At 41.7% G+C, this 24,484-nt stretch overlaps 1 protein-coding gene across 10 annotated transcripts in view; it reads left to right on the top strand.

The window, feature by feature from the left end:
• The window catches only part of Lca5 (Leber congenital amaurosis 5 (human)), a 51,640-nt gene extending 38,918 nt beyond the window's left edge, over nucleotides 1–12,722 (top strand). For 8 of the 10 annotated variants that reach the window (XM_006511534.4, XM_006511537.4, XM_006511538.4 and 5 more), the window contains 5 exons: nucleotides 2,328–2,465; nucleotides 3,381–3,474; nucleotides 4,309–4,451; nucleotides 5,436–5,565; nucleotides 8,022–10,658. In XM_006511534.4, the coding sequence (XP_006511597.1) occupies nucleotides 2,328–2,465; nucleotides 3,381–3,474; nucleotides 4,309–4,451; nucleotides 5,436–5,565; nucleotides 8,022–8,902 (1,386 nt within the window). In that variant the 3' untranslated portion in view covers nucleotides 8,903–10,658. Of the gene's footprint in view, nucleotides 1–2,327; nucleotides 2,466–3,380; nucleotides 3,475–4,308; nucleotides 4,452–5,435; nucleotides 5,566–8,021; nucleotides 10,662–12,203 lie in introns of those variants that run through there. The other 2 variants (NM_029434.3, NM_027448.2) reach the window with 2 other exon arrangements.
• The last annotated feature ends 11,762 nt before the right edge of the window (nucleotides 12,723–24,484 follow it).

Raw genomic sequence — 24,484 nt, 5'->3', positions numbered from 1 at the left:
AAATTGAGGTATGCAAGGGTTCTAAACTTTTGAGTGTACAACTTCAGATAGTTTATCTCATTTTTAGGTTACTCCGGGCACTTTCCAGGTTTGCCATTGTTCTGAGCTTGTCACTGTTGCTCAGTGTTGACTTTCCTTCATGAAAGAGACTTTCTTTCAGGAAGGACCAGATTGTAAACTTTGTCATCTTTTTTGAGAATGTTTTGTCTTCCTTCTGGATGTTGCTTTTCCTAGGTCTCACTTGGGTTCCAGCTGAACAAACAGCACGGTCATTTGGAACCTGAGCGGATTTCATTACCCCTTCTACCCGTGGTGTGTTCCTCTCTTCAGTTTAATGACTTCCTGATCCCCCCCCCCAAAAATAATCAAGGGCACAGTTTTCTTGCTACCTGTTTTGTAGAAATATTTCAAGCTTAAGTAGAGTTGCATATCTCAAATGCTACAATGAATACTAAATAGTTTACCAACTCACCTATTGTAAACATTTAAAATGTTTGATTTGTCTTATGCAGTCTTGGGATCCCATCTTCTTTTTGTGTCATGTGTGCTAACACAGATCGACTTTCTGAGGGGACGTTATATGTATTGTGCCCCTTAGCCCTAAATATACCAGTTTTGGGATTTACATGTATATAGTAATTTCTTTTATTCCACTGTCCCCAGTACGGTTTTGTTTGTTTGTTATTTCGGTTGACTTAATTTTTATTATACTAATCCTCCTGTAAGACAAGATCCAGCCTGCTGTGAATACAGTACTGACCTACGTAGAGCATTTTAGCTTAGTACTATGTCTTTGTTGCTATATTTTGGATTTTTTTGAGAATCATACCATGTAACCCAGGCTGGCTTTCAATTCATTCTCCTAGTGCCTCAGCCTTCCCATATCTGAGATTACAGGCATGCACCACCAGGCTCAGGTTAGAACATCGTTAATTTTGCGTTTCTCGGATGCATCATCGTTACTAACCCAGGTTTGTCCATTGGAATACAGGCATTATCATTTCCTTAAGATCATTCTGAGGTCCACGATGTCTACCAGGCCAGCTGTTTTTTCAGTCACGCTGAATAAATTGTTTTTCTCTGCTTTTCAGCCTTAACCCTAATTGACATATTGAAGAAAGTTGTCAAGCCAAGGCACCTGGCTGGGGCCACCAGAGCCCTTACTTTTGTCCTGAAAACCCCCACCCTACATTCCCACTCACAGTGATTGATATTAGAAGCTGTTGATCCCTGTGAACCGTTATCAGTTAGACTTCCTAGTTTCAGGCATTCTAACAGATAGGTAATGTTCCTTCATTGTGGCTTGGCTTGGCATTTCCTTCACAGCAAAGGATTCTGGGCCTTGTGTTTGGTACCTATATATCTCTGTCTTCTTTGATAAATTACTGGTCAGATGTTTCTTCTACTTTTTTTTTTTAACAACTAAGCTGTTTGCTTTCTTTCTGAACTTTATGAATATGTATATATATATATATATATATATATATACATAGATGAAATGTATATGTTTCTGTATTGATATAAGCCAGATAAATGTTTCTCCCAAAATATCATTTTATTTCCTCTTTTCTTTCAGTGAGAACCAAGAAATTTCATTTCTTAACATTGCCCTGGAGAAATTATTAATTTATGTTTTAAGTTACTTATTCTAGTCTATTCACTATGGGGAAAACCAGAAGCACAGAAAAACTGGGACAACACAATCCGGTTAAATAATGTGTGCTGATTTACCAAATGGAAGGTGATGCCATCCTAAAGGACTGTGGCACTAAAGTCTGTGGCTTTGGTTTTTTATGGTGGTGAGGAAAAAGCACGCTGCACCTCTGAGATGCCAGCCTTGATGATAGCGAGACCGAAACTGCCTTTTATTTCCTTTTTTATGTGAGGTTTTACGTCTAGAAGGTAGGCAAATAACAACTTATTTGAAGATTAAATATTTTAATCTGAATTCTTCATAACCATGATGAGGCCTGTGTCAGAGACCATGGGGACCGCTAGTTTCCTGAGAGGGCGATCAGTGCAGCTCCATAGCTGTGCTGTTTGCTCTCATCCAACTTGGTATTTACTGCCCAGCAGTGCATTCTGGGAGCTCTTGCGACTGTGTGCTGTAAGCAGGTGTGTAAGGACTGATTACCCATCATCAGGAAAAGCAAGGAAGGACCACTAATCTAGGCATCTTCCTACTGTTCGTGAGCCCGTTTCCTGGTTGGTGTTATGCTCCTGAACACTAAGCTTAGCCTGGTTTAAAGTCTTGTCAGCGCTACCTGGATGTGGTCTGACCCTGCTGAGTCCCCTGTCTCCCTATTGGCTTTGCTGTTGTTACACAGGAGCTATCGAAGAACCTGGAGCTGAGCACGAACAGTTTCCAGCGGCAGCTGCTCGCTGAAAGGAAAAGAGCATTCGAGGCTTACGATGAAAATAAAGTTCTTCAAAAGGAGCTGCAGCGGCTCCATCACAAGCTCAAGGTAACCACGCTCTTTTCGACGGCGGCATGATTTCTCACGCCATCTAAACCACATGAAAACCTCGTACTTAAAATAATGGTCACCCTTCATACTTGCTACTGTATAATCTACCAAATTCTATTACCTGTCACTTAGAAGCAAAGCATTGTTAATATAGTTGCTATAACGAAGTAAAATACTGTATATGCCAACAGGAGCAATGTAAGTGAAATGAATAGCAGAGTTCCAGAAGAGGATCATGGGAAGGAGCATGCGCAGCACACTCTTGAATGATCTAGCATTCTTCTGCACGGGACCGGGGCAGGGCTTGCTTTTAAAGTTCCTTTTGTTTAAAGGCGACACAGTTCACATTAGTTAATTGTGTTAAACACGATTGCATTTTACAGAGGTCATTGATGGACTGAAATTTTGCTCAGAATTCTGCAGAAATATGCATTATCTTATATAGTTTTCTCTTGGAGCACCAAGTTCTCAGAAAAAGGCATCATTCCCATATTGTGAAGGAGCTCTTGGGTTCAAAAGTCTGATCCAACTTTTAAGTCATTAGTAACTCAAAATCCATGCGTGAGAGAGGCTCTGCCCTTGTCTCTGTGGCTGAGCCTGGATGACAGCTAGGCATTAGTCACTCTGTGGGTGAGGAAGTAGAACTTGTGGTATTTGCATCCTCTTCCTTCTCCCTTCTCCCTCTTTTCCCCTTGCCTCCTGCCTCCTTCCCCAAACCCCGCCCCTGCTACCCCCTCCATTTGCGCCTTCAGTTCCTCCTCCCAGGAGATCTTTCTTTCTCCAGTTAGATAGTTACAGTGGAGGACTGACCTAGAGGTAGTTCAGTCTGATGGAGAAGACACCCGTCAACACAATGAGGATATTTAATTTCAAACTGCTCACCTTCCTTCCCTGTATTGGGTTTGTTTTCAGGAAAAGGAGAAAGAATTGGATATAAAAAACATCTATGCTAATCGCCTGCCCAAATCCTCTCCAAAGAAAGAGAAAGAAATCGAAAGGAAACATGGTATGGAAGGATTATTGCTGCAACTGAAGCTGTTACTAACTAATGGGTTCTAAAGTGAAGGGGGGAGGGAAGGAGTGTCCTTGGAATATATTTGATCTTTTGTTATGGATCAGATTTTCTTGGAATCACATTGCTTTCAACTTTTGTTTTTGTTAAAGAGGGGACCAGGACTGGGGAGATGGCATGGGGGGTTAAGAGGGCTGCTCTTGCAGAGCACTCTTAGATGCCTCACAGTGACCTGAAACTCCAGCTCCAGGGGGTCTAACACCCTCTTCTGGGCTCTTTGAGCACCCAGACAGACCTGGCACACAAACACATAGACAACCTGTATACCTAAATTAAAAAAAAATTAGAATGTGTAAAATTAAAAAGATAGAGTTTATGCAGTCTTTGAAAAACTTGAATACGCCAATGCCCAGCTTTTATGTTATCCTTAAATAAGCTGAGTTTTAGTAAAAGGTTAAAAACCTTCTTATTTATGAAGCACCTACCTCTCACAGTTGCACTCTCTACTGCAACCATTTCACTCCCCCTTTCTACTTCCTAGTGTATTTTGGAACAAATCCCAAATAGCATTCACTTCACTTTGCTTCATAGTTTGTATTATTGTGCACTTGTCCTGTTTTAAAACAAAAGTATAAATCTCCTGTAAATTACAGAATTTTTTAAAGTATCAACTTTGCGAAAGATTATTAGCATCTGTGTATGTATAATTGCCCTCAAATCATAATTGCTAGCTTTCACGAACAAAATGTGTGCTCCCGTTGGGATGAGTGTTGCCGATTGAATGTACAGCCACGGTATTAGAAAGCTTGTCTATGGTTTTCTTGGTAGTATCCTGCCAGAGTGACTTTACAGACCAGTGTACAAAAGGAGTACAGACCGCTGAAGACTTTGAGCTGGAGGACTTTCCTTTCACAGCCCAGACAGTTCTCTGCTATGAAAACAGATGGGATGAACCAGAATATCTCTCTTCGGTGAGTTTAGCACAATGACTGGAGCCAAACTCCAGGAAAGCTGTTTGCACCAATGTGGTCGGAAGTTCCTGACAGACGTCCCCACCTCTCGCTGGTCCTGTGTCCTCTGGGGAGGTGTGCTAGGCACCTTCTTGTTTCTGTGACCAAGCATCTCATAAGATACAACCCACGGAAGGAGGGGTTCATTCTGGCTTTTGACTTGAGGGAATGTCTTCCATTATGGTGGGGGACATGAGACATCTAGTCAGGAAGCAGAGAGGAGTGTGGCCACTCAGTCAGCCTCCTCTTTTTCTCTTTTGTCCCCAGCCATTAGGGTAGGTCCCTACACATTCCACATGGGCCTTCCTCCTCAGTTAAGTTCCTCAGGGATACATTCAGATGTGCATCTCCTAGACAACTGATTCTAAGCTGACAATGAAGGTTAACCATGATGGGCTGGGGGGGGGGGGCTAGTGAGTCAGTTTATAACATTATTTGAGTTAAATACTACAGAATTAATTATTAATTTGAGATTTTAGACAAAATGTAGATGTAAAAGATTTATTCAGTATGGCTGTCAGTCGCCTGTGTTCTACAATTCACTATCAGTCATCGTAGTTGGCTACCATAGCTGGGTAATTGCCATTTCTAGTTAGCTGGATAGACATATTTAGTTGTAAAAATAGACAAACCCAAGCTACCTTTACAGCTTACCTCTTGACAGTTTCATGTAGATTTTGGGGTTTATTTTTATTATATTGTTTGGTTCTAATATATCTTTGCTTTCTCTTTAAAATTTTGGCTAAACTAAAAGATAATCGTTTCTTTTTTTAAGACTTGTTCTAAACATGGAACTTGTGATTCATTAATGTATTAAGTGAAGATTTAATTTGATTTGTAACTGGGTGATCATGCTTCATGGATGAGCCACTGAGTTTAAAGTCTGTTTCCCCCCCCCCCCCACCCTCTCCATGTGAATTTGCATTTTTGGATGCAAAACAACAGTACCTGGAGTACCAGGATCTCAACAAACATGGATCAGAGATGCTAAGTTCAGTGTTGGGACAAGAAGGAAAGTATGATGAAGATGAGGACCCATGCTCTGCAAAGCAGGAGGCCAGGAAGCCTGAGAGTGGTGAGAGTTTGTGGGGACAGTGGGGGGGGGGGGCTGTCGCTGTCGGGTGGCTGCAGTGAACAGGAAGAGGCTGAGGCCGCAGTGGCTGAGGGAGAAAAACAGGGAGTCTGAACAGCTGAATAGAGCCAGGAAAGAAAGGAAACGAAGACTACAAGTTACTATCGGGGCTTGGGAATTATGACTCACTTAACTCCAGTGAGTTTAGATGAAATCTCCCGTGAGGTGACTAAAACTTGAGAAAGAACCAAGAGCACCCTGTGTTGCATTGGCCTTGAACTGAGTCGTGGGCTAGCTGAAACACAGAAGTCAGTGCTCTGCAGGGCCCTGAGTAGTGTTCTCGGCATTTTTGTTTGTTTTTAATTTGCAGATCTTTACTAGCATTGCGTCTAAGTTTGGAGAGGCAGTTCACACAGTTTAGATGATGGAAATGAAGTTCATTTCTGTCTGGATCAAGGATGTTAGAGATGTGGGCGCCAGGGGTCCCAGACTAACTTCCATATCCCAGTTAATTCCATGGAAGTTGCATATAGAGAAATCTTTTGAGTTTGTTTTGAGCTGAAATACATGGAACAGAGATTTATGATCCAATTGTTGCCTGAAGTTGTTAATATGCATATTGGATAGGAAGTGTTATTTGTATCACTGTGGGCCAGAGGCCGAGCAAGATGCTTTGATGGGTTAATCCACAGAATGGAAAATCATTATAGGCAGTTCATTTTAGGGAAAACAACAACAACAAAAAGGGATAAAATGACTGAAGACTGTGGCCTGGTCCCTTAGGCTCTTCCTCACCCCCTATTCTTTTTGTTTGTTTGTTTTGTTTTGTTGTTTTTTAATTAGGTATTTTCTTCATTTACAATGCTATCCTGAAAGTTCCCTATGCCCTCCCCTCCACCCCCCCCCTGCTCCCCTACCCACCTAATCCCACTTCTTGGCCCTGGTGTTCCCCTGTACTGAGGCATATAAAGTTTGCAAGACCAAGGGGCCTCTCTTCCCAATGATGGCCAACTAGGCCATCTTCTGCTGCATGTGCAGCTAGAGACAAGAGCTCTGGGAGGTACTGGTTAGTTCATATTGTTGTTCCACCTATAGGGTTGCAGGCCCCTTTAGCTCCTTGGGTACTTTCTCTAGCTCCATAATCAGCCTCCAAATGCAGATACCATTGCATACCCCCTATTCTTTATAGGGTGATCTGATATCAGAATGAATATATGCTGTGTGCTTAAAATTATGATATTTAATTGTTTCACAAGAAAATGACTTCAAAATTATAGAAAACTGCCAAGAATGGCCATAAACAACGACAACAAACCAAATAACAACAACAATAACAAAAAAACCCCTTTGAACCTTTACAAATGAATTCTGCACCTCATTGAGGGTCCCTTAAGAATATGGCTTGTGTTTGTTCTAAGCACAGACATTCTCTTATTGTCTCTGTCACAGTTCCCACATTTAGGAGCCCTCTGACACATTTACCTCAGCTCTTGTCCAGATTGTGATCTTGTTGGTAAACATGAGATTGCTCCTGGAAGCATTTTCTTCCCTCAGAACTTGATTATAAATTGTGTTTAATTCTCTAGGGTGGTTTTTTTTTTTTTTTTTTTTTTTTTGGTTTTTTTGAGACAGGGTTTCTCTGTGTAGCCCTGGCTGTCCTGGAACTCATTTTGTAGACCAGGCTGGCCTCGAACTCAGAAATCCGCCTGCCTCTGCCTCCTGAGTGCTGGGATTAAAGGCTTGTGCCACCACTGCCCAGTTCTCTAGGATTTTTTACTCTGGAGTGTTTCTTGCTTATGTTTTTTAGTCTGTGAAATATATATGTACACACACACACACACATTTGTTGGTGCTGGTGGTAGTTTTTTCAGGACAGGGTTTCTCTGTGTAGCCTGTAACTCACTCTGTAGACCAGGCTGGCCTTGAACTCTCAGAGACCCACCAGTCTCTGCTTCCTGAGTGCTGGGATCAAAGGCATATGCCACCATCTCTTGGACTGAAAATAATATTTTTGATGAGTACACACCTCTTTAAAAAAATAAATGCTCTTCATTTGAGATTTAACTGAGATTTTTGTCTGATTTGAATCGCTGCACTTGCTATTTGACTTGTATATAAGGGTTGCCTTCTCAGGACAGCCAAGAATTTACATGTAAGCTCATTCATTGTTCTGTGTGTCTTGTCATACATCATGAATTGGACAGTACTCCATAGAGAACCTTCCTACTGCTACACTGAAGACCAAAGTGTGCCATGGGATCCTTAAGTGCAATTTGTATTAATTATTTTCTAATCCAGAATGTCAAGCATAGAAACAAAATATTACAATGTCCATTACACCTTGCTTAGAATGTCAAATGTAGATTGAAAGACATTTTTCAGAAGATGGTAGCTGACTTTTTGTATTTAAAAATACTTATTACTTTAAAATTCCTTTTTTAAAATTTCATTTTATACAGAATGGGCAAGAGAAGAACTTGATAAGGTGAAAGGCAAGTCAGCTTTGCTAGGGAGAGCAGAGAAGCTGGCATTGGAAGCTGGGAGATTCCCAACGGAAAATTATCAAGCTCAGTCTGTCGATAAATTCGAAGATGAGGCAGAAAGACTAAAGACAGAAATGCTCCTTGCCAAACTGAACGAAATCAACAAAGAACTCCAAGATCCTCAGAACCTCGGGCGGGCCCCTTTGCCATTGCTGCCCAACTTCGAATCCAAGCTGCACTCTCCAGACAGAAGTACCAGACCTTACTCGTTCCCCGAGTCCTTAGACCGATCGTTTAATGGACAACACTTGCAGGACTTGAGTTTTTTAACTCCCAGGGGAGAAGGCGGGAGTCCAGGACCGATCCGAAGTCCAGGACAGATCCGAAGTCCAGCCCCTCTAGATGAGTTTTCATTTGGTAGCTATGTGCCTTCGTTTGGAAAAACATTAGGGAAGTCAAATCCACCTAGCCAAAAAAGTAGCCTTTTAGATTTCCAAAGCAACAGTTCTGAAAGCCCGAGTAAAGACAGTCTTGATTTAATGTCGAGGAAAGAGAAAAAGGCGACTCTGATGGAGCAGCTGTTTGGCCCCAGCGCCAGCAACACCAGTGTCTCCTCCAAGAGCACCGACCCACACTTCCCTGCTGCCAGCAGAGGTGACATGGACCCTCTTCATTTCCTCTCTGGGGACAGAAACAGCAGAGTCCGGGAGCCTGGCGATGAAGAGGAAGACCTTTTCCTCAGGGAAGGAAGAAGTTTTAATCCAAATAGACACCGGTTGAAGCACGCAAGCAATAAGCCAACAGTCACGGCCGTTGACTCTGTTGATGAGGACATTGAAGAGGTTACCCTCAGATGACTGACTGGAGCACACAGAGTATATATATATTTTTCAATTGTAAATATTAAAGTATTTTAATACAGTATTTATTATAAACATTTAAACTTTCAATGGTAAAGTAGCCTTAGGAGGGAGTAATTTTTAGTGGCTAAATATGGCACAATTAAACAAATAGTGCCGTACCATAAAGCCACATTGCTAAGAATGCTTTTTTGTTTTGAAATGAACCCAAAGGAGAGTTGTTGCGTACTATTTTTCTGTTTTACAGCTAGGTCTCACCAAACTAGCACATTGGAAGTTTCACTTCACTGGAATCTTCCTCGTTTCTTTTCCCTCTATTTTTGATCCAACATCAGTGAGCCCAAGTATTGTTTTTCTACTAATGGCTAAGTGGAAATTGAGGGTCTGCAGTAGGATTAGAGACCTCAGGTGGCAGACAGCAGTGGGACTTAGGAGCTGTGTCCTTGTCTGAGGTGACAGAGCCAAGCCACTCTTGAATGGTGATGGCAATAAAGTTGGGACTTCCTTCCTTGTGAGAATATCCCCGGGCACTGAAGTATACACTGGACAGTTACTCCTGAGGAGTAATCACTACTCCTCAGTTGCAGGCCTGCAGCCACTCACTGCTGTTCTGCTGGCCACTTGCGTGGATCACGGTAGAGCACAGGAGACACGGTTGCCTTCATGGCATCCCTCCCCGTGGCTGTAGGAGGCTCGGGCGCTCTGTCCTTCCTCTCCTCTTCTGTACACTCAGTATTCTGGTGACCAGGTGGAAGATTCTCTACCAAATACAGGCAGGAGAAGAAATGACAGGCCAACACAGAATAATTTTCAACTCAATTATGTTTCCGGAGTGATATGTTTGGAAATTTTAATACATATTTTTAAGATTTGAACTTGTGCTCCAACTCAGGAGACAGCAGTGTGATACTCTTGGGTTTACAGGACAGATGCTGATGCAGCCTCACAAAGAAGGTTCCCGCCTGGCTGAGGAGATGCAATAGTTTCCTGTTGAAAGGCACAGGTCTCCTTCCACTCAGTTCAGGACAGCTGCAGGGGCATTTACTGACTTGGTCTGGTCTGTTGGAGCAGTACTCAATCAGCTGAGGAGAAACACTGTATGTTACATGGGTGACTGGAGCAGTGTGTCCATTTGTTCATAGTGTGCATCTTACGCAAGGCATACATACTGATTGGGGGAAAGGGTTGCCATGGTACTTGATAAGACCTTCCCTGGTCGGTCCTGATTCACAGCCGTATTGCTGTCATCCTCCTGGATTGGGTTGTTGTCATATTTTTGGTAACAGACTCTTCTTAAAGTGCTAAATAATATTTAAAACTTTTCTCAAAAGAAGATTTTAGGTCTTCTGTGAATAAGCATTTACTATATTGCAAATCATTGTAATATATGTAAACATGTTATTTGTGACACAGTTCTTGATAAAGCATTATGTAATGTTAATTTTGTTCATGGCTGTAAGTTTTCTACCAAAGTATTCTAATTTTAAGGTTTTTAAATTGTTTTTTTTTCCAGAAAAATTTTTATTCATTATTTTCATTATATTTATGCCTTTTTCTACTTAAAAGACTATTTAACCCAATGAAACAAAGAATTATCAAAATTAAATTAAGTTAAAAGCTTAAAGGCATTATGATGTTTAGGATTAAAATTTGATATTAAAATGTACAGAACTTAGAAAGCAAATCAGTTTTTTCTATGTCAAGTTAAATTTATTTGTACTCAGAACTCTTACTAATAAAAGGTTCAAACACACTGGGATCCTTTATTTGAATGACACTTTATCGTGGGAGACAGGCCATGGAAGCAGGATCCGGGGGGCTAGTACTTAATTTTTCACCTTTATTTTGTTCAGGACTTTTAGTTGAAGCACATGAATTCGTATTAACTCAGGCTAGACAGTGTGGGCGTCTTATCAGGTAATTATAGTTCTAATTAATCTCTTCGACCTTAATAACTCCTGCACGGACACCTATTTCACGTGGTAATAGAGAGAAGGTGCAGGCAGGGAGGATGAAGCTGAGTGGGAACACAGTCCTGTTTTCTGGCTGACCCTGGGTTTCCTCATCTTCGTTTCCCATTCCAAGCTGGAGTCCCTGGCTGCTCAGGACACCTGAAGGGAAAAGTGTCCCGAAGCAACAGCATGAGTGCTTTAGACACATAGAGATTTCCGTAACTCGGCAAAGAGAACACCATAAAGTCTTTCTTTTTTCCCTTGGCTTCACAATACTTACCCTTCTCACATTAAAGTCCATTTTAAAAAGATCAATTGAAAGTGCTCTCCTCTTATTGAGGTGAGTAGAGAGGGTGGAGACACACCCTGTAGGCACTGCCCTCACATGGCAAATTATATCTGTGGGCTGTGGCTTCCTTAGTTCGTAACAGTCTTCTGTTGGAAATGCACAAGGAGGCGAATGCTTCACCAAGTGCCCAGCACAGTACAAGCACTTGATAAACAGCTGCTGTTATTATAGCTAGTTGAAATAAATAATTGAAAAAAATGGAGCAGACACACGAGTGCGCACACACGCACACACACACACACACACCCCAAAACTGGTTGCACAAGACCGTAAGCAGTTAAGCTTCTAAGCCCCCAACCATAAGGTATCCATACTAAAGACACCCTGTCCTGGGTCTGTACTTACCGTCCTTTGTTTAGCACTGTGAGCTCTTCTACAGAAGAGCAGAAAAAGAACTTGGGAAGAGTTTCTCAAGACAGGTTTTGTGGCATGAGGCAGAGGAAAAGCCTCACAGTGATTAAAAAGTCTGGACAATGCTGGGCCTTAGGTGGCAGGCGTTAATTCCCACCCCACTTCTGCTACAGCGGGCGTGTCTGGAGAAGCCTGAGAACTACTGCGTTCTCCTTTCTCTCTCTGCAAAGCTCTGCTGTTGAGGCAGTTTACCTTGCGGGGCTTGTATACACCCATTGAGTGAGTTAACACACCCAAAACCATGCTGAGAGGCACAGCCACTCAAATGTGGCTGCTTGGTGGTTGTTATGGAGAAGGAATTAAGAAAAGGGAAGAGCACAGTTTTCAAATGGCCGAGATGGCAGTTCCTGCTTTCGTGTCCTTTGGCTCATTTATTCCTCCCTTTTCCCGAGTAGCTGGTACTTTGTCAATCTTTGCTTTCTTTAGAATTGAGGTAAACACGTCACCCGTGTTACAGCGTATACCCAGACTTCATAGGTAGAATGTTGTACTCAATACTCACAACATAAGAAATAAAACCAAACAAGCAAGCAAACAAAACCCAGCTTCTACAAAATCTATTACTTTTGCTTTGTCTTGTTTTCAGGTAATCTTTTGGTAAGAATAAGTTGATAGCTTCAAATCTACAGGATCCCTTCAGCTGGCACTATCTCCCTAAAATGTCTACCAACTGGCAGAAGAGTCATTGCCCATGGTTTGCAGTGATATGCCCACTCTCTGTGCTGGTTGCCTTAATCAGGGAAGGATGGACTCTGCTCTTGCCCTGCTCAGGACAAGGTTAGGAATGGGGAAGGCATGGCTTCACTGATGAAGCATTTTGGACAGTTGGTGGCTGCTGGGAACAGTCAGCTTTCTCTAAGATTGCAGCCTCTGGTAGGTTCCCTTAGATCCAGTGGTTGGCCCAACCCAATACCCATGAGTACGTGGACTACACAAACTGGAGTTGGTTTTTCTTAAGACCCAAAGTTGGGAGGGGGTGGATCTGAGGGGAGTTGTGTATGGGAGAAACGGTGGGTGAATGTGGTTAAAAAAAAAATATATATATATACATATTGTATGTGTTTCTTAAATTCTCAATAAAAAAACTTTTTTGTTTAAAAAAATTAATAGTTTATTTCTGGCACATGCCTCTACATTTGTAAACATATTAAGTCAGTCCATAACAAAATAAAAATTAGAAATGAGTCAAAACAGGATAAAAACACATTTGGCTTTGAGGTCAGGAAATAGGTTAGACTTGACTGCTTACCAATTACAATTTTCATCAAATAATTGGTCTTCGAGTTCTGTATATGTGAAGTGGGGCATGCTTATGAGAATCAATTGAAGTGGTATATTTTTAGGAGAAGAAGAGAGTAGAAGGAAGCACGTTGTAAGATAGGTAGTGTTGTTGGCTCTGTATTTAAGAGATGCACACATGGGCTGTAGAGATGACTAAAGGGATATAGCAAAGCGACTGTCTGCCTGTTGCCTCTGCATAGGGGCTGGGACCCCTGGGGCATGCAAGCTAGCTAGACCAACCAAATCAAATGGATGGGCTTAGGTTTGGCAAAAGAATGATCAAGGAAGATACCTTATGTCAGCGTCTGGCTTACACACACACACACACACACACACACATGGACACACAGTACGCACAAATGGACTCACTGCATTCATACACAAAGCAGTCTTCGCCATCCAAATATCTTTTAAATAGCTGAGGCTGTCAGTATGAACATTTGAAAAGGTAGGCATGTCCTTAGCCATCTTCAGGTAAGATGGTTCTCATCTTTCTTGACTCGCGCAGAGGCTGCAGCCCTCCAGAGAAGGCATTGGGCTTTTCCATGAAGGAACAACTGTGGCTGTGGGGGAAGCGAGTTTGCACGGAATTTTGCTTCTCTGCCGTACTCGCGGAGAAATCAGAAGGCAAGGGATTTCCTGTCTGCCTCAAGCAGTGTACAGTGATTCCTTCAGCTGGCACTATCTCCCTAAAATGTCTACAAACTGTCAGAAGGGTCATTTCCCATGTTATGCAGTGATATGTTCACTCTCTGTGCTGGACTCTGCTAGAGAATGCCACCCAGGCAGCATTGTGGGGGACCCCCTGAATTCCAGGGCTAAAGAGAGCTAGCTGCCTGTCCCCACTAACGGATCTGATTAAAATCTATGTCCTGTGCAGTAGGAATTGATTCTGGCTAGGTACATTTTTTCCATACAATCTATATAACAGGGCATTGTTATGTCTGATTTTAACAGGAAATCAAGAGTTCATACACAGCCAGTGATAGATGCCTGAAACTATATGCTTCTAATCTATGCGCTATGGGTAGTATTTGGGACAGGGAGAATCCTTCAAATAATGAGTACAAACCCGCATGCCACTTAAAATAATTTCCAAAAGCATGTAAAATCAATAGACCCAAAAAGCACTGACCAGGTAAATGGTGTGTTGTGTCCAGGGCACTTGTATAGTACAATAAGGTCCATGGCACTCAAGTCTAGTTTTCTGTAAATATCTAAGCATACCTCATCCTAGGCAGGCATAGTTTCTCTGGACCGGACACTGTTTTTTCTCTTGAACAAACTGAGCAGCATTTAAATCGATCTGCTTTATGCTTCAGGCAGTAATTTTCATGCATCCTCAGAACTGCTGAAACATGTAGAAGCTGGGCAAAGATGCCTGTTGACAGCTACGTTCTAAGCCTCCTGTGCCGAGACGGCATCAGAGGGCATCCGTATTTGAATGAGCCCTCGAGGGCATCCTGATAGACACAGCTGGAGTCTGAGAACCACTTTTATAGGGAAAGCAGAGGGAAAGGAGGTGTCCTTTTATGTACAGGAATGGCTGCAGTATTTCGCAAACTCAAATCCGGTGCTTGGAGCTTGTAATGCCAGTGTACAGATGAGATATGGGGACACTGCCCCTTACACTGTGTGTTCTCTAGAAAGAAACTATCTCAAAATTTTGTGTGTGTGTGTGTGTGTGTGTGTGTGTGTGTGTGTGTGTGTGTGTGTGTGTGTGTGTGAAGGCTATGCTCATGAGTGGAGATAAAGCTACATGAGTGTTTCTTAGGGTGATGGTCCCGGCTTTCCTACTTTGAGACATAGTTTCTTTGCTGAGGTTAGCCGGCCTGGCCACTCCTGGAGCTTCTCCTGTCTCTTAAAGTAATTTAGGTTTTTTTGTTAAAAGTTTAGAAAATGATGTGTGTGTGTGTGTGTGTGTGTGTGTGTGTGTGTGTGTGTGTGTGCATATACACATCAGTGCTTGTGCATGTGTGTGTTCTTAGTGGTCCAACCAAAAACTTGTGAATACAACTTAAGAAATACTAAATTATTTTTAAAGGTTTAGTCTGCATGCAGGAGATGGTTTATGTAAAAGTAAAATAGAACTAACTACTTGAACTCTTGTGCATCCTTGAGCACCTGGAAAGATTCCGTGTCATTTATGGTTGTGGTAATTTGAAAAAAATGGCCCTTATAAGCCCATAGGGAGTAGCAGTATTAGGAGCTGTGGCCTTGTTGGAGGAAGTAGTCATGGGACAGGCTTTGAGGTCTCAGATGTTCAGGCCATCCCCAGTTAAATGTTTTAATTTGTAAGAGTTGCTGTGGCCATGGTGTCTTCTTCACAATAGAAACTCTAACAAAATAGTCAATTTACATTGGGTTTTTATGAGGTGGGATTTTGTTTGCAATGCAAATCTCCACATGTCTTTCATTGGCTTTGTAGCTTACTACAAGTCAAACAGACAAGCCATTTCATCTTAAACAGACCTGGTTTGGGAAGTTTGTTTGTGTGGAATTTGTTATTGTACCAAATGTGGATCCATGTTAAAAAAAATTACAATGGAGATGAGGTAATGGTTATGATGGTAGAAAAATAACTACTCCTGGTGATTCCTGATGTGTCCCAAGTACGTTATTCAAGGCAGACTCCAGAAAATGTACACTGGGCTGGTCAGTGAAACTGGAGCACTATTAGCTACAAAACTTGTAGCACAAGTTTTGAACATATTTCTAAAACTGTGATTACCCCAGTACAACTTTTGCCTGGGGACTAGCAGTCTCCTAAGTAATTAATGCATGGTTCTGGCCCCTCCACTGGACTCGGAACTTTGTTCATTTTCTCTTACCCTTGAGCCTGCTCAGAAACATGCTCTAGTGGCCTCATTTACATATGCCGTTCTCCCCTCTTTCTCCTCTTCCCCAGCCATTTCAGTTGTAGCTTAATTTCTGTTTCTGTTTCTAAGTATCCTTTTGATGAACTAGAAAGTTTGATGGAGTCCAGCGGCATAATTAAATCCACGGGCAGTGTCAGTTGGGTGTTCCTTCGATTTCAGACATGTTGCTAGGATACTCTTAAAGACACAATTCTCTTGATTAACTGCACAAGCTAGATTGCCCAAGTAGCATTTTTATCGTTCATAGAAATACAGGTCAGGTTGCATTTAAATTTATAGCAAGATGAGTGCTATCCAACTCCGAATGCTTTTAGCATCACAGAAATGTATTTAGGTATGCACGGGAAGAATGTGTATGGAATAATAATTTAGTGACTGAGAATTAGTCATCTATTTTAGGGAGAGCCAGTGTCCATGGATTTGAAGCTGAAAGAATTCTGAATTTAAATCACCACTGAGAGACTCTATATCCATTGTGTGTGTGCTCTACAGAATTCCCACTGTGGTTATTATGATTGTTATTATTTACCGGTGTATTTGATTCCAAAATTTTATACAAATTGCAATCATGGTCCCTGGTTGATTTAGTAAAATAAATCAAGATGCTTACAAAGAAAAATAGAAATCCATCTGCAGTAATTGACTCCATATGGAGAGTTGTTTTTGAGGTTCAGGACTGGCAAATAGCTTTATTTGGGTGGTGTTTTAACAATTATTTTATGGCTAATAAATATGAAGATGTCAGTAACTGTGTCTATTCCCTGTCTATGATGCACTTGTTAATTGTTTTTTTTTTTTTTTCATTTAGCAAGTGCTTTCATGGCTTCTATTGTATATAACGCAAGTGTTAGAAACCATAAGAGGAATTTTAAATGTCGCTGTGACATCGATTTTCATTTTGCAACCATCAGTTCCATACTAATGCAGAAGATGGATTGCACAACTCAGGAATCGCAGATAAGACGTAATGAAAGAGTCAGTGAGAATCCACTACATAAATGAATAGTAGAGTTATTTATGAGACAGCATTGACAGCTCTCGGTAATCAATTGGATGGAGGGGAGGGAGAGAGAAGCTTTCAGAAACACTAACAGGAGCAGCCATAAGGACTGTTAGAGGAGCAGATTTGAGAGGAAGTGCCAAGTAGTTTCATTTCAATTCACCTTTGTTTTTTGGTCCATTTTGTTATGTTTAATTCAAGATCTTTTTTGTAGCTGGAGCTGGCCTTGGGCTCTTGACCCTCCTCCCCTGATGCTATGTGTGCTGATATTATAGGCATGTTCCACTACGCCTGGCTTATAGCCTGTTCTTCAATGTATTGAGTTGTTGAACATGCATACAGACATGTACAGGCAGCACACAGAAGGCAGGTCTGCAGCAGAGATGTTGATTTAGAGCTTTATTCTACGCATTTGGCCTCTACAGTCAGGAATCTGCACAAGGTTATTTAGTGTGCAAAACACATGAGTTGAAAAAGGGTTGTAATAAACTAAAATGGGTTCATTAGCTTGTACCTTTAAAGTGGTTTCCTTAAAAATAATTCCTCAGGAGAGCAGGAGAGCTGGCCCTATCCCTCACCCGCTGCAGTACTCGGGAGAGAGGCCCTGCACCTCACTTGGGCAGCACAATAGAGCTGGTGACAAGGGCATGAGCTGGCTGTCAGTGGGCGAGCATGTACAAGGTGGCTTCACAGCTTGTCTGCCCTGTGGTGTCATGGGTGAGGGAGAGATGCCCTCCTCACCCCACCCCTTGCCCCTCATCACCTATGGCAGGCAGGAGAACTGACTCTATCCCTCACCGCACAGCTGGCTCTACTGTCTTGGGTGCAGGTGAGCTGGCCCAAGGGCATGGAAGTGGGAGAGCTGGCTCTGTCTCTTGGCAGCTGCTGCATTGGGTAAGCTATCGGCTGGAGTGCTGGTGTCCTGGTGGTGTGGGTGTGGGAGTGCTGGTGGGCTGACCAGTTCACATGCCACCTACACCCACATGTAGGGCTTTGAATGTACTCACCCCAACATCTACCCCAAATATGAATTGCTGGAGTGTGTGAAGGGGCTGGTCCTACAGGTCCAAGGCTGCAGGAGCTCCATGACATAAGGTGACAGCAGGATATCAAGATAAGTCTGAATGAGGGTCCAGTATTGATAGTGTAGCAAAAGCCAGAGACCTTGAACTAGACCAGTGATTCATTGCAGTAAATGTTTGAAAGCAAAGAAGTGTGGACAAAAGGGTATACTATAGGTCACAGGGACATACTACAGCTTCTACAACAAGATTTTTTTCCTTTGGGGGAGGTACAAGGGCAGAGGGCAGGGAAGGAGACAAGGAGATGGGTGGGATTGGGCTGCATGATATAAAATTCACAAAGAATGGATCAAAAGTTAAAAAAGAATTCCTCATTTTTACTCAAAGCCTCAAAAATGATACCTCAATTCTACAGTTAATGAAGTCACAGGTCCCTCCTATCTTCCTATTAATAGGAAAGGTGTTTGATTTTTGAAGATTTTGGGGGGAAGAAAAGCCATTCTTTTACTCTGAAAGGCTTGATCACTAATCATTTTGCCTCTGTTAAATTTTCCAAGTGGTGTTGAAGACACTTGAAGATATTCCCTGTGGCCTCGGCAGACACCAGCCACTGGGAAACGGAGATGAGATGAAACAAACCTCTCCTTCTACCGACCCATCGGAAGAGCTGCTTGCTCTGAGGGCTTCTGCCTGTCTGTTTCCTGGCTGTGTCTTGCTCCAGTGATCCCCGTTTCCCCTGTCAGCACCACAGATCTCACTCTGTCACCCTCTTACAGGACTCTCTGGACCAGTGCCATCTGTGGTTCAGAACATAGGATAACATGAAAAGACTTGCAGCACTTTCTTGTTCTCCACAGCCCCTAAGCTGAGTCACAAAATCCCCACGTGCAACTAAACTCTTCCTGCTGACTTCCTGAGGATGCTTCTGTAACAGGTGCAAAGGGAAGCACTATAGACTACTGTCCAGTCTAAGCTAGCTTGTTTTGTGTTGCTGTGATGTCTGTAAGCTTCTTGGTACCTTCCTCACCGTGGTGGTTGGGCTCGTCTAAACGACTCACAGCTGTTCAAGCAAACACTGATGTCCTTTCTAAAAAAAGAATATTGTTTGAGAATTTCATAGATGCATATATGTGTTTTCATCCAGTTCCTCTTCCTTCCCCCCTAAGTTCTCCCCTATACACGCCCCCCACAACCACTTTTTCCTAGTGTGATGGAGGATGCCATGTGATGATGGAGAAAGACTATCCTTATGTTCACAACCCAAGGGATACTGAGGACTGTAATGGATCACCACAAGCAAGACAGGAGCTCAACCAGAACCCTTCCAGGGTCCTCAGAAAGCATGTGACCGTACAAACACCTTGATAAAAACTTCAAATCTACACAAATAGAAGGACATACATTTCCGTTTTTTAAAGAAACATTTAAAAATATCTATTTTATATACTGTTGCTTTGTCTGTTTGTTGATGCACCATGTGACCATCTGGTGCCCTTAGACACCAGAAGAGGGCATAGGTTCATCTAGAGCTGGAGTTCCAGGCAGGTGTGAGCTTTGTGGGGCTAGGAATCAAACCTAGGTCGCCTGGCAGAGCATCCAGTGCCTCTTAACCAATGAGTACCTCTTGAAAACATTTTTATTTGACAGATAGCAGTTATACATATTGATGAGCTTCATAAATAATTTTATTCAGGTATACTGTGCCCTTTGAACTCACCCTTATACAGAACATGTTAAAGCCAAGATATTTTTAATGTGGATTTCATAGTGAATTTAGGAATTTTGTATTGAATAGAATTTGACAGAATTTGTGCTGTAAATTATCTAAGAAAAGCCTCAAGAGCAAAATCACCTGGTAATCAGAGACATGGAGTTGGTGAGTACATACTTTGTCTCTACATTTGAAATGAACCATCCAGGTGTCCTATTTTAAAGAAGTACGTTGACAAGGACACTAGGACTTAAAAATATTTAAAGAATGCACTTTTCATCCTGCTGTTAATGAGAGGTAGAGCCAGGGCTTAAGCCCACAGGCGTTTCACCCAGAGCCTTTAAAGCTCGCTCGTCTATAAATACTGCACTCATTCTGTCTGCAAACACTGAGCATCTCATGTGCGCATCTGCCTAGATCGCAGTGCTCAGCCTTGTAAACTGGCGGAAGCAATATCTGCGTTTCTGGACTGAAGGGGAGGGGAGGCAACAGCGTCTGATTAGTATCTGATTTAGCAGCTAATGTTCGGATGCAATGTGGAGCAATGAACTCAAGGAAAGAATAATCCAGAATAGAAGCAAGATGCATATATTTATAATAATATAACGGACACTGCAATATGAGTAAATACTTTGTGCACTTGAATGGCTAAGATACATATGTAGCAGAGGATGGCATTGTCTGACATCAATGGGAGGGGAGGCCCTTGGTCCTGTAGAGGTTTGATGCCCCAGGGTAGGAGGATGCTGGAGCGGTGAGGTGGGAGTAGGTGGGTGGGTGGGGGAGTACCCTCATTAGAGGCAAAGAGGAGGGGAAAGAGGGCAGATGGGATGGGGTGTTGTGGAGGGGTAACCAGGAAGGGAGATATCATGTGAGCTGTAAAGAACGGAATGATTAATGAAAAAAAAAAAGATTTCACCTGCTTTTCCTTAGCCATTCAAGTGCACAAAGTATTTATCCATATTGCAGTGTACATGTCTGCTTTTTAAAGCCACCCCAGTTACAGCAGTTTGCAGAGGCAGCCCCAGGAAGCCAACCCAATGAGCTTTTTCTATCATTACATAGCATCTTCATCAACAAACAATAGTGTCATGATATTGCATGTATATAAACATACCAGAGCTAATTGCCAGTATGCTCTTGGGGGCATTTTTGCTGCTCTTACAGACGCTTCGCCACTTGGTTGTGTGTATCAGCTTCACATGGTTATCTATACACTGGGTCAGGACCCCAGGAGTGGGGCATGGCTGGTTAGCAGTTAATATGATATTGTCCTCTAGGATTATATCGTTTGCACAATCACTAGCCCACTTTGACTGTCTCATAGACATTTCAATACTGTTGAGAATGCTTGTATTCACTTCACTCCAAGTGAGGTGATGTTAGACACCATTTATTCTACGACTGCCTGTTCCAATCCTTTCTTTCCCAGGTTATTGATCTCTCTTTTGATGTGTTACATTACCCCTTCATGATATAATTTAGGGGAACCCCTCCCCACCCCCTAGTGTGAGGCTGGAGCTGTATTGCCCTCATAGAGAACCAGCACTCACATTGGACGGCACACAACCAGCTGTGACTTCAGTTCCACGGCATCCAACTCCCTCTTCTGGTCTCTGCAGGCATTGCATGCACAAACATACATGCATGGAAAACATGCACAGACATTAAAAACAAAAATCAAGAAAACAAACAAACAAACAAACAAACCCCAAAACCACAAAACACAATCAAAGAAACAAAAAACCCCAAAGGCCAACATATAAATAAATGCAAATAAAAATAAATCCCTATATTTATTCTTATCTTTTGATTTTTCTTTTAATCCATCATATTTACTTTTTAAAGTTTTATCTGTAATTTATTCTTAATCATTCTAGATTCAAAATTCTATTTCACTTTCTACAGAAATAACTTTTTTTCCTAATGTCTACCAAGCTATCCTGACACCTTTTCTTTTCTTTCTTTCTCTCTCTCTCTCTCTCTTTCTTTCTTTCTTTTTTTTTTTTTCTTTTGGTTTTCCATGACAGGGTTTCTCTGTGTAGCCTTGGCTGTCCTGGAACTCACTCTGTAGATCAGACTGTCCACGAACTCAGAGATCTGACTGCTCTGCCTCCCAAGTGCTGGGATTAAAGCCAATGTACCACTACCTCCAGACTCTGACAAAAGTCCATTTAAGGGTTTGGCCTGCTCTAGGGTCTCTATTCAATTCCTCACATAACAAACAAAACAAAAACAAAAGGTTGGATTTGAAATTCTAACTTTTGAAATACAAACCTTAGTTGTTACTTCAAAGTTTGATGCAATGCATTTTGAAATTCCGTCTTTATAACATACAAAATTATTATACACAATAGAAACTATTTCAGATTCTGATTCTGTTCTATTTGCTTCATGCCTTTCCATGTGCCAGTGGCTGCCTTGCCTTTACTGGAAACCATGCAATTCATCTTAATGAGCCTTGGCACTAGACTCTAAGTTTATAACGCACCTAAAGTTTTTCAGTGTTCACACACACACACACACACACACACACACACACACACACACACACTTTTATGCTTTAAAGACCTTAGAAGTTTTGTTTGTTCTTGTTTTCAAAAGTCTTTTTATGTAACTCAGACTGGGCCAGACCGTCTAATCCTAATGCTTCCCACTCCTAGGTGCTGGGATTCCTGGCGTACATCTCCATGCTTGACAAACTTTTATGCTTCTTCCCTCCTCGGTGCTGAGGATCAAATCTAGGACCCTTTGTGTGCTAAGCAGATACTTAACTAAGCTACATTCCATACTTAGTTAAAAAATGTTTAATTAAAAAAAAAACCTTTGGGGATATTAAGCATTCATTCATTCATTCATTCATTCATCTATAAATTATCTATCATCAATTATCTATCTATCTATCTATCTATCTATCTATCTATCTATCTATCTATCTATCTATATCTATCTATCTGGTATGCTTATGGGTGGGAATTTTGTCTGCATATTATGTCTGTGTACCATATATGTGCAATGCCCATGGAGGCCAGAAGAGGGTGTCAGATCTCCTGGGATTGGAGTCATGGCTGGTTGTGAGCTACCAGGATTTGGATGCTTCCAATGAAGCCCAGATCATCTGGAACAGCAGCCAGTGGTCTTAACAGCTCAGTCATCTTTCCATCCCCTGGGGTATTTTTATTAAAACAACATTGATATGTCTGTAATGCTGCCTTGCCTTTCTGAGGATATGGACTGTGAAGTTCCTCTATAAACTTCACTTGTGTTGTAAGGGTTTGCTGGATTATTTTTACACAGTGTTTGCATATTTCTCGGTACATTTATTCTCAGGCATCTTCTGGTTTTTGTGTTGCTGAGGATGGCTCCTAGGGCCTTTTGAATACTGAGTGTTCTACCACTGAGCTGTATCCCCAGGCCCGTTTTGATTTCTCATTGCTACTAAATACACCATTTTCTTTCATAGACTCTTTGACACAACCACTGCTTATATATGTAAAAGTTAACTTTTGAGGTTTTGGGCTATATAAACATCTTTATAATGATCATTTTTAAATCCGTATTCCCATAGGGCACCACTTGTACTTCTCGGCTTCTTGCTCGCTACAGGCCTTTGGAATAGTGCTGAAGTTGTTCATAACTGTGTCATGCATAGTTTTAATAGGAACACATAAACTGTTTTCCCTTTATATGTGGCTGAACTTTGGGGCTGAGATAGATTTAATTTTCCTCATGTTAAACACATATATTTTCTCATTTTATTTAAGAATTTTAATCAAGAGCAGTTGTCCAGTTGTTTTTCAAGTAGTGTGTGTGTGTGTGTGTGTGTGTGTGTGTGTGTGTGTGTGTCTAGCAATAAGATTATATACTTGTTCACTCAGGCCTAATGGGGTGAGTTGTATACTAAGAGATGTTTCTATTTGTATTGTAGCTGCTGTAGTTTTTTACTTCATACAATATGCTAAAGTGGTATTCGATGCATAAAAGATTTATAATTACGTCGTTGCCGTGAATTGGGCCATTAGCTTTAAGAACGTCTTCATTTTTGTGGATCTTTATGCTTTGAGGGTTGGATTTCACCTTTCCTATTAAGATCTTGGTCCTGTCTTTATTGTGAAGTATATTTGAGTCCCGTTTATTTTTAGCCTTGTTTTGTGATCCAGCCTGAAAAGCACTTTCGATGTATATATTAAGTTACTTGGCATTTATTGCTATTCAGATAAGTTTGATTTTTGTTCCACACTGTTACTTTATACACTCCTGTGTCAGCAATTTTTTAAAAATCTTTCCATTATGTGGATTTTTCTTTGCCTATATTTACCCTTTGATATTAGGAAAGGTTGAGGCGTTCTCCAGCGTCTCACCCCCTTTCCCTCTACTCTTTTGGCTAATGTCTACTACAATAGACCCTAACCAGGATGTTAACAGCTAGAATGCTTCTTTTCCCTGTGCTCCATTCACCCACAAAGGATTTCGTTGGCATTATCTTTCTTATTCTCTGTATTATTGAACATTGTCATGTTTCTGCTACTTGGCTGATCAACTTTAAATGATGCCTTTCAACCTTAAACCATTATGGGCGAGGCCGAGCATTTCTTTCTTTGCTTCCCAACTTCATTCATTCAATAATGTCTCTGCCATGAGGACATAGCATTTGCATTCGCTTCTACCCTGTTCTTCACCGGTGCTGGCCTTCTGCCAAATCTATTCACTGCGCAGAGGCGATCCTTCTGGAGTAATGCGGGCGGTCACCTTTCATTTACCAGAGGAGGCTCATCTCCGTGCGCTAGGATCCCCACTGCCATTTCAGTCCTCAGTTAGGTTCTAGATAGGATGCAGAGGGTCAGCTGTCTTGAACTATATTGATTCATTTATGTGCCCTGGAAACAGAGAAAGTGACCTCACTGTGAGACCTTTCAGACAAGGAGACAGTTGATTTGAAAAAGGGCTTCCAGAAAGTAGGGAGAAGAGACCGTG

This window comes from Mus musculus, chromosome 9 (assembly GCF_000001635.26).
Source record: "Mus musculus strain C57BL/6J chromosome 9, GRCm38.p6 C57BL/6J".
Classification (NCBI taxonomy): Eukaryota; Metazoa; Chordata; class Mammalia; order Rodentia; family Muridae; genus Mus; species Mus musculus.
This window is presented reverse-complemented; position numbering and strand designations above follow the sequence as displayed.